Genomic DNA, 9,906 nt, shown 5'->3' with positions numbered 1-9,906 from the left:
AGATGTGACAGGGATGTTTATAATACTGGGGCAAGGTGCTGAAGTCTCACCTCTTTTCATGCTACCATTTTGCCCCTACCTGTTCTCCCTCACAGAGGAAAGGCGGTGTCAAACTTGTCCAGGTTTGAAAACTATAGTTAAACTGCAATAGGTCCTGAAACAGATGTCCTTCTATAGTGATGTAGAAGAACCACGTTCAGGAGGATTGATGTGATGGCATATAGGGGCCACAGTCCTGCTCAAATTCTCCCTTCACATCTGCAGGTGTTTGGGATAATTGCTGACATCACTGGAAAAGTATGGTTGCACTTCTGCCAAAGAAGAGAGCAGAATCAGGTGCACCACCTGTACTTAGGAAACGGATATGCTACTCTGCAGTGGGCTGCCTTCCCCAAGCTGGGAAAATGAAATTGAAACGTGCATTGGGAAGGTTTGTAAGGGTTCTCTCTCACTCTTTCATTCTGCACTCATGATCTTTAGAGATGATAAAGTGGCAGATTCTGCTGATTCAGTGGGCAGATGCCTCTGCAGGGTCTGGCTAAGGGTCTTGTCCCTTCTCTCTTCAAAAAGCTAGATCTGACACAGTAGAAGACTATTCTTCCAGGCCTCACAGTAGAAGACTATTCTACCAAGCCTAGACCTTATATCCAATCTAGGCTGGGGAAGGGCCACAAAACCCAGAATTCTGGGCTGTAACCTGGGGGCTCTGTGATGCAGAATGGTGTCTAAGACAAGTCAGTTGCATACTTTGGAAGGTCATCTCTCCTGTTTGGAAAGACGGTATATCTCTCTCACCAGTCCCACATTTTCTTCATGCTACAGGGGGCAACAGACTCCTGTCTGTTTACAGGCAAGAGAACTGACAGTAGAACCATGTTGCAGGCTGCAAAACTGACACATCCACAGGATAGAGAATCCAGGATATACCTAGGCAATGGAAACTTTCTAACCTTTTCTGAAGTAGTTCTCTGTGCATGAAATTCCAAAGAGGGACCATTCCTAGGAACAGCATTTATTTTTCCTCCTGCTCTAGGATCCCACGTGCCCAATAGAGCTTGTTGGCAGTTTATAGAACAAACCAACAAACTAGGTCGGGGTAATGAGGCAAGGGGTAAGGGACAGCAATGCACAGATACAGGCCTGGCTGCAAGAGAGAAGGGAGCATGAGGTGGTAGTCAATGTGGCAAGTCTCATGCTCGATGCCTGAGGCTTGACAGGCCCATTTCCAAGTGATTTGCAGTGACTGTGGGCAGTAAAGAGAGAGTGAGAGGAAGAAGAAAAAGCCCAAAGAGGCCCAGGCGGCAGCAAAGGGGAATTAGTCAAGGCTGGGTTTGATCAGGTACCCGCTGAAGGTGATGTACACATCAACATCATCACTGTAAATGGCGTTTTCCCGCTCCCGCTTGTAGAGCCGCACCCAGACCTCATCGTTTTCCTGCAGCTCCAGCATGAGACTCTGGCTCTGCATGATGCTGCGATCACTGGGCTGGGCATACAAGATGACTGCCTCTTCTTCATTGTGCATGATGTGCATATAGGTCTCCTTGAAGTTCCAGGTGTGGACATTGAGGCTGAAGTAGTAAAATCCTCCTACATAGCAGTAGAACTTGCCATTGAACATGTCAAAGTGGCTGTAGAGGTTGACGAAGACTGTGTCAAAGATCAAGACCTGGTAGCCCTCACTGCTATGCAGCGCTTTCTTGCGACCCACGGAGAATGCAGCATACTGATGCTTGCAGGGGTCCCCTGCTGTTCCCATCTGTCCTTTACTGCCTTTCTGTCCTTGGGCACCCCGCTCACCTCGTGGCCCTTCTTTGCCCCATTTTCCTGGCAGCCCAGGCTCTCCCCGGTCTCCTTTGTCTCCTACAAGAGAAAGCAGAGAACATATTCCCCATATAATATCAGAAGAAGTGGAAGTGGCAGTGAAACAGCACAACAGAGACAGAGAACTGCTCAAGGATGGGTCGATGCTAGAAGAAGGAATGCTTCTAAGAGTCACAATAACATTGGGTCTTATGGGAAGAAAGCCAGCAGAGCTCCGAGTATGATTATGGTCTCTTTTCTTGCTAACTTCCTGCTGAACACGATACGATGTTTTCAGAGGCACAAGGACCTTTCCCTATGTAATTCCACCTCAAAATGGAGCCCAAACTGCAAAACACTTTTGGAGATCCTGGGCTTTTCTCCTCTTCACATTTCCTTATGCCCACCCCAGTTCCTATCCTCCCACACACCTCTCCCATGACACAGTCATCCACTTAGTGGGAACACAGTTCTTGATGTAGGCTGGGGAAGGGGGAAAAGCACTGATGTCTATGGGAGAATACAGTAGAATTAGAGAATGACAGAGTGAGGTCAGAGGGAGAATACCCAAGCTAGACTTGGCAGATGGTGAAGTGCAGGTTAGAAGTTTGGTAGTGTGATAAATCCAGCACCATTTGGTCCCCTTGTATACGTAATGCTGCAAATCCACCTTGGGGTTGGTGCACTGGCTGTTATGTGTCTATACTATGGGCGGGTAGAGAGAGAATGGCAAAATAATGTATTTTGTGTGTGGAAAGCAGACAGGGGTCAGAACAGTCTCCAGCACAAGTGACAGCATCCCTAATTTGTGCTTGATTCCCCTTCTGCCCTCCTTCCCTTGTACAGCTTTGTAAAACTGCTGGTACAAAGCTCCCCCTGCAACACAACACCCTACTCTAGGCCTCCGTCTGCTCCTGTATGCACTTCTGACCTTTGATAAATTGCAGCTATTTCCAGGATGGCGTGAGAAAGGGGGAACATCTGCCCAGCCAGTCCAGAGGAACCACACAATGAGTGGTGTGGGATCCTGCTGGAAACAGACTTTGCCCACAGCAAAGGCAGACAGGATGGGGGAATTCAAAGGAGGAGCAAATCTAAAATAGGGAGCATTTCCCCTTGAGCTAAACCAGACACAGCAGGGTGGAACAAGCTGGGTGTCACTGCCAGTTAGCCTGGTAGTACATCCAAATATCTGCTGTCTCTTCTTGCTCCCTTCCCTGCCACAGCTGCATGTGACCTGTGGAGCCTGAGAAGGCTTCCCCGTAGTCATGCTTGGCACCACTTTCTTCCCTCCAAGCCTGCACACTTTGTATCTCAATACAGGTTACTCCTTCCCTTAGTCATTACAAGACAGACTGGAAGTCTGAGGTAAGGAAAGAGTCATGCCAGCCTGGCAAGAGACCTCCACTGCAACTTCTCTGCTAGCGGGGAGGAAGAACTGGTGGCAAACATCTTCCTGAGACACAGAGGTCACAGCAAAGATATGCACGCTTTTCCTCCTTCAGGCTACACTTGGTCATGGCACAAAATCACTGGGCCCTTGGCAAAGTATGTATTGATATACCCTTCAGGATAGAATCTGGCAGTCTGTCAGGTTAACTAGGATGTCAGTAACCCGGCTATTGCCTCCAGCACAGTGCCACTGATCCCTAAGTTCTGATTCTCTCACGCCCAGGGGCCAAGCTCAGCACTTACCCTTCAGGATGGTGATGTTGATATATGGACGGACTTCTGGCATTGGGTAGGGCAAGTGGTGGTGACTAGGAGAGAGTGGTGGGGCTTCTGCAGGGGATTCCAGTGGATCACAACAGCGCTTGCAAGCACCTGGATTTGGTTCTGTGAGGTTGGGCTCATCAGTGGGTGCCCCAAGCACAATAAGAGGGAGGACAAGGAAGGCCAGGGATATGTGCAGGCAAATTATTTCCATGGTGACCTGGGAAAATAGAAGGAATTACCAGAATGAGACATTACAAGAACAGAGGAGAGACTAACAAGGAAAAACATTTTTTGGCAGATGAAGTCCATGGTGGGATGAAAATGGCATTGGCTTGTGGACAACTCCCTCCCTTGTGGGGGGGAGCTGTGTGCTTCATTTCCCTCGAGTTTCAAAGTTGCACTCTGCTCAGCAACCGCACAGCCCAAGAGGGTGTTCCACACTCTTTAGTCTAGACCAATGGAGACTAAATGTCAACTCTGGAAGAAGGCTTAATCCTCAAAGCCTGCCACCAGGCAGACCACTGGAGCCACCTCGAGATTCAGGCCTCAGACTGGGACAGAAGAAGGAGAGCTGGCAAGCCATACAGCCCCTTTTAACAAAAATATTCCAATAGGTTGTTGAATCTGTGAGGAGGACTGTGAAAAACATATTGGGACCTTCAAACATTTCATATCAGTTCTTCATTGGAGTTAACACAATCCCTCCAAATCCCCTAGGGTCTGACCTCTCTGTAGAGAGCTCCTTTCTGCGGTGGGATAGAAAACTAACTTCAACCCTGTCATTCCCCCACAACCAAATCATTTCTCTCTCTATATTTCAGTCCCCCCACCTAGGGTGAGTTTCCCCTTTTCTTTCTGTCTCAGGAGGAGAAGCAATCTGCAGCACCTTCCTCAAAGGAACTGTCAAACAGTAGGTAATGCTGGGCCTTTGGAGAAAAAAACAGAGGGCAGCCGCTCTGCTGTGGAGGGGGAAGGAAGCTAAGAGCATAGCAGGCAGAACACAGCGAAGTATGTGTAGGAGAGACAGACACGTAAACAAGCCCAGAGCCCACCTCTCCCAGCCCCTACCCCCCGCTTCCCTCTGCCTGCACCCCCGTGCAACGTGGCAGCTCACCCTGGAGGCCGAGGGGCTCCCCTGTGTGCTCCCCAGCCCCTGCTCGCTGGCTCCCCTCCGCCTACAAAGCCGGCCCCCAGGCCCATGGCTTTAAGAGAGAGCTGACTCTTGGCACAGGATCTGCTGAGGGCTGGCTGGGTGCACAAGCTCAGCTTGGACCCGCTCCCTCCCCTCTCCTCTCCCTCCCTTCTCCTCCCTGGCTTTGGGCGCACTCCATTGAAAACGGCTTGGGTTTCAGCGCCTTTTAACTCTTTCCTAGGGAGTTCCCTTTCTTCATATATATTTAATCTTCCCTTTCCCTTCTGAACAGTCCAGCCCTGGGCAGCAAAATGCAGGCCGAACAGACTGCACTCTGTGCAAGAAGCAGGCAGGCAACATGGTTGTGCCTTAGACTGAACATCTCAGGACATGCAAGGTGGGGTGTAGGGGGCAGGAGACAGCATTTCTTTCGGGTGAACTGGGACACTGGCCTCACTGCTAGTTCCCTGTGTTGTGTCCCTTGCCTCTCATTTAGCTTGCTTTGTTCTCTTCCCATCAGTTACAGTCATTATCCCTAGACTTTTTCATCTTTCATTCACTTCTGCATAATTTCTTTTGTGTGTCCCCATGCCTTTTTTTTTTTCCCCCCTCTGGCCATGGTATTTCTAGCAGGCTTTCCCAGCAGATGGGAGACCCACCAGCTTTTCCCTTCTCTGTTTATCTTCCCTTCCTGGGCAGAGCTGCAACGCTTGCACTTTGGCAGGTTTCAAGCCCCGCTTACCTCCCTGGAGGAGTGTGCCTGGCCTGGAACTCAGCCCCGCTGCATGGAGTTGCCTTCCAGCAAAGCTGAGGCTCTAGAGCAAACTATGGCCATGGTCTTCATCCCAGCCTGCTGCCAAGCCAATCTACTTGTGCCATCAGGGTCAGGGATATATGGTGATGCTGGAATGTGAGAATAGATGGCATTTTGTATGGAAGAACAGGGTGGGGGGAACAAGGGGACATTCCTCACGCTGCAGAATCAAGTGGGAAGAGGGTTTGGGGAATATCATGCTGCAGCAAAACCTGACCTTGGGAACTTATACTCCTTGGGGGTGTATTTTTGTCTTCAGGAGGCAGAAGGGAGGCTGGGCTAGCAACAGAAGTGCCAACTCAGCACTATGTCTCCAGTATGTTCAAAAGGAACCTAGAGAAGGCTGTTAGATTCCTGAGGGGAGGAAGCGTTTTGTGTCTGCCTATGTGTGCTTGCATTTTTTTTTCCTTCTCCCTGCTTCCCAGAGTGGTTGGCGCTTGGCAGGACCCCAGCACCACTGGAGAACTGAGCGGAAAAGTCTGGGAAAATATGTGCTGTGAGCACATAGGGGAAGGGAGAAATGGGGGTTGGGAGGCCTGGAGATATTCTCAGGCTGCCTGTCAGCCTGCAGTTCAATGAACATGGAGTGAACATGCCTCCCAGCTGGAGCTCGGAGAGGCCCATGAAATTCACTGCAGCACACATCAGTTCCCAACGGGGCTCCAGCAGTGACACAGAGTGAAGCCCAAAGCAAGTCTCACATATCTGCCCTATACCTCAGTTTCCCTGTTTGGAAAATAAGAAGGAGGAATGGTTAGGGCAACACTTCCTGGTAACCTTTCCAGGTTACAGAAGTAGGTTTTCATGATCGATGTTATTATCTACTTCTGCCTGCTGCTGGTGAGAATTTCATCAGCTGTTAGTGCTATTGCCGCTGCCTACTAAATTACTTGGGGTGCAGAAAACTCAGAAACTCTCATACTGTCAACAGAGCTCATCTCTGCCCTGTAAAAGCTATTGCAGTGCCTCTTGTCTCTGAGACTATGGTTTATCTCCAAGCATCGCATTTCTTTTGTACCCACTTTCCAAAGCTCTGTGATGTATCTCTGGCTGCAACGATCTTTTTCTTTCGAAGGAGAATAGGCAGCAGGGAAGGCAGTTGTCAGCCCTGATCTTGAGGAGATGACAATCAAGCAAAATTTGTCGCCCAGTACTTCAATGGCCTTTGCCTTTTTCCCATCTGACTGTGACCACAAGCCAGAGTCAGGGCAGGACTTTGTACTAAATGCGTCATGCAAGCTGAACAAGGTTCCTCTGGGAACTAGAGTATGAAGACTTGTGCTTCTGGCATTGTCCATCTGGGCAACAGTTTACACCAATAAAGGCACTTTTGCAAGGGGAATATTGCTATGTTCCCTGAAGGGAATGAGCCATATCAGCCATGTTTTGCAGTGTACCACATTTGCAGGGTACTGCATTTGCAGGAGGCTTTGGCTTGTCTGGCCAACTGCTGGGGGACACAGGCTTTGAGTATGCTGTTCGGCTTCCCTGTGACTGCCACACTTCTAAGTATAACCCAAGCCTGGAGGCACCTTGTGTACTCAGCTTTCTCCTCTCTCTCTGATCACACAAACTCTGCCTTGGAGGCAGCCCAAGCAGCCAGGAGCCAGATCAGACTCCTGCAATCCCTGCTCAAAAGCAGCTACTTCCTCCTCCTATATTTCCTCCCCTTTCCTGCACGCCCTCACTCTCCACCCAAACATATGGGCAAAGCAGGGGGATAAAGCCTGGTTCCTCTCAGTGGCTCCTTGAATCCTATTACCCACATCTACCCCACACAGAGAAGGAAGGAAATTCCCTTGCTGTTTCCTCCCCTCCCGTCTGTATGTATACAGCTCCCCTTGCACCCATAGGGCCACCCTGATCTGCTATACATACTCACATACACCCCTAAAACACCCACAAGCTCGCCCTTCACAGCTCCTCCCCTAGCAAAGCCTGGGCACTTCCTCCCAAACAAAGATGTTGTCCACATCGAGAGGCAGGAAAACAGCCTCTTGTTTTTCGTTCCTGGCTGCTTGTCCTCTATTAGAGCTGCTTCTGCTTCCCCCCCTTTCCCACTCCTCTGTTCTGAAGCTCCCAGAGCAGTGCAAGCAGAAAGGAGAAATGGAGGGCCTCTTACCTCCGCACCCCTCCGGAGGGGTCCTGCGCTGAGTTACACGTATCCTCAGCTGCTCCTTGTTAGCACCACGGGGAGGGAGGGCTTGCGGGGCCCAGCTGACTATAGCCAGATGCTCGCCAAGTGCTGTTATGTAATTACTGTCTTTTCCATCCTGCTTTGGAGGCCTTTCTGAGTACCTCCCCCATGCTCTGGCCTGTGTCAGGCTTGGCTCTCACTCCCCTCCCTCCTGCTCCCCCGCATACTGGATCATGATTTGTTCAGCTCAACAGCTGATTCCTTCTGGAAGCAAAGTTCATGCTTTTGGCTACTGCCATTGCTACCCTTGAAAGGAGAGAGTGCACGAGTTGTCAAGTGTTCGGAGCTGGGAACAAACAGGCAGTATTCCTCTGGGCTCTCCTCTTCTCCATTACTGCCTGACCTTGGCTGGGTCCTGTTGACTTGCACTTCCTTAGTGTTCCCATATACAAATAGGAAGGAGAGTTGGAGCTGTTGAAAAATGGAAGTGAATGTTCATGCTTCTATGTTTTGGGATGCTCCAAACTTACCTGGTAAGAGCAGGAGTCCCTCTGCTATAACTGGTTTATATTCTAGCCAAATTGCAGATGGGGGTCGAGGAAAAAAATCTTTTCAAATCTGTTCTCTCCAAGGCCATCCACACATGAGCGTTGTGTCACAGACAATCCTTGCTACCCAGAGTGCCAGCACTATACAAAATTACTGAAGGGGCTGGTTAAGTCTGTGCCGTATACCTCTGAGAAAGCTCAGGCTTGTGCAAAGCCAGTGGAGTGGCTACATTTCACTCATAGCTTCCGCCCATGTGGGGCCTGGATGAACCAGGAACATCCAATTCCTTGGCTCTGTGAAGGCTGCCGCAGAATTTAAGGGTACTTCTGCCAACAGTGTTTTTTTGCTGCAGGCTATTCTGTCAGCCTTGCGGTCTGGAGCTTTTCACACAGAGATCAGGGCCTGGCAAAACTACCACATTTTTTTCTGTGCACTGCATAATGCCACGTGGCGGAGTGGCAGCCGTAAGAGCAGTTTACCCGTGCTCACAGCTAGGTCAAAGCTGTTGCTAGATCTGGTAGTCTCTAGCACTGAGTTAGTCCAAAATCTTACATGTCTGTTAGACACAGATGGGTTGTATTTCAGATGCTTCTGTCAGTTTGTGTGCTGCAGCTAAGGGTGTATTATGCAGACTGGCCCTTTCTCCGTACTTGTCTCCACTGGTGGGTAGCCTTCCTAGCTTCAGTCTTCCACCCACAACCCCTTACTCTTACGTTGTGAACCTGCGTGCGAGACCCCTCCCCATGCACCGAGGAAAGTATCCGCCAAAACTCTGACATGTGACTTCGAGTGCTACCCCTGCTGCAACCAGTGAGACCTAATTACCTTTTGAGCACCTAGGCCTAATATCTGGGTTTGGTAGGAGATATCAGATGATGTTACAGTATGTTTGAACCAGTTCTTAAGAATCACCTCCACCAGCCAATTCTGTTCCCTTCTCCTTCTGTTGCATTTCCTTAAACATCTGCCTTTATCTGAATATGTCTTCCTACTTCCACCCAATCTGATTTAGACCGGTGAGTTTCTATTCCTGTGTTGTCCCCTCCCAAACATCCTCCCATGCCCTGTCCTGGGAGCACATAGCTATTTTCAAGAGTATATCACTATTTGGGACATCTCAACTCTCACAAGGGCTGCTATGAAAGGTGGTCAGTGATTGGAACAAGAGCTTGAGCTTTCTCAGCAAACAAACAAGATCCCTACAGCAGGATAAAGGGAATCAGTATTTAACAGTTCACAGAAGCTCTTGGGCTAGTGATGAATAGGTCTAGCTAATGGATCCATTCTGGCAGCTGTGGGTCAGGGGGAGAGAAGTCCCACCATCGATTGGTAACACCATCCAGGGTCTGGTCCTAAACTCATTCAGCAGAGCACAGGACTGCCATGTTCTCTGTGCATTTGATCCAGCACAATCAAATGGGCATGTTCATCACTCTGGCCTAAGATTACAAAGCACAGGCATTTTTTTGACACTGGTGCAGCAAAGCTTGGTGCTTTCCACAACAGACCTCTTCTGAAAGTGGACCATGTTCATGTGGTAGTGATGATGCCTCTGAAAGCATAATAGTCTGGCTCTGCAGGGATTCTCCAGCTCCATGCATTTGCATGAATACATAGGATTTCAAAGAAGAGATAGCAGAGAGAGGGAAAAAGCTACAAAGGTCTGGCAATATTCCTTGTTCTTGCGGCCAGTAAACAGCCAGGTACTCTAGGTGACCCTGCTTGCGCAGGAGGGGCTGAACTAGATGATCTCTA

At 49.5% G+C, this 9,906-nt stretch overlaps 1 protein-coding gene across 1 annotated transcript; it reads right to left on the bottom strand.

Moving 5' to 3' along the window:
• Nucleotides 1-794: 794 nt before the first annotated feature.
• Nucleotides 795-7,683, bottom strand: C1QTNF6 (C1q and TNF related 6). The gene is made up of 3 exons (XM_010224131.2): nucleotides 7,588-7,683; nucleotides 3,499-3,736; nucleotides 795-1,863 (listed from the first exon to the last, which is right to left on the bottom strand). Exons 2-3 carry the CDS (start codon nucleotides 3,728-3,730, stop codon nucleotides 1,316-1,318), a joined length of 780 nt encoding a protein of 259 aa, XP_010222433.2. The 5' UTR covers nucleotides 3,731-3,736; nucleotides 7,588-7,683; the 3' UTR covers nucleotides 795-1,315.
• Between the last annotated feature and the right edge of the window lie 2,223 nt (nucleotides 7,684-9,906).

This window comes from Tinamus guttatus, unplaced genomic scaffold (genome assembly GCF_059628265.1).
Source record: "Tinamus guttatus ecotype Peru unplaced genomic scaffold, ASM5962826v1 Tinamus_guttatus_pri_ptg000439l, whole genome shotgun sequence".
NCBI classification, from domain to species: Eukaryota; Metazoa; Chordata; class Aves; order Tinamiformes; family Tinamidae; genus Tinamus; species Tinamus guttatus.
This window is presented reverse-complemented; position numbering and strand designations above follow the sequence as displayed.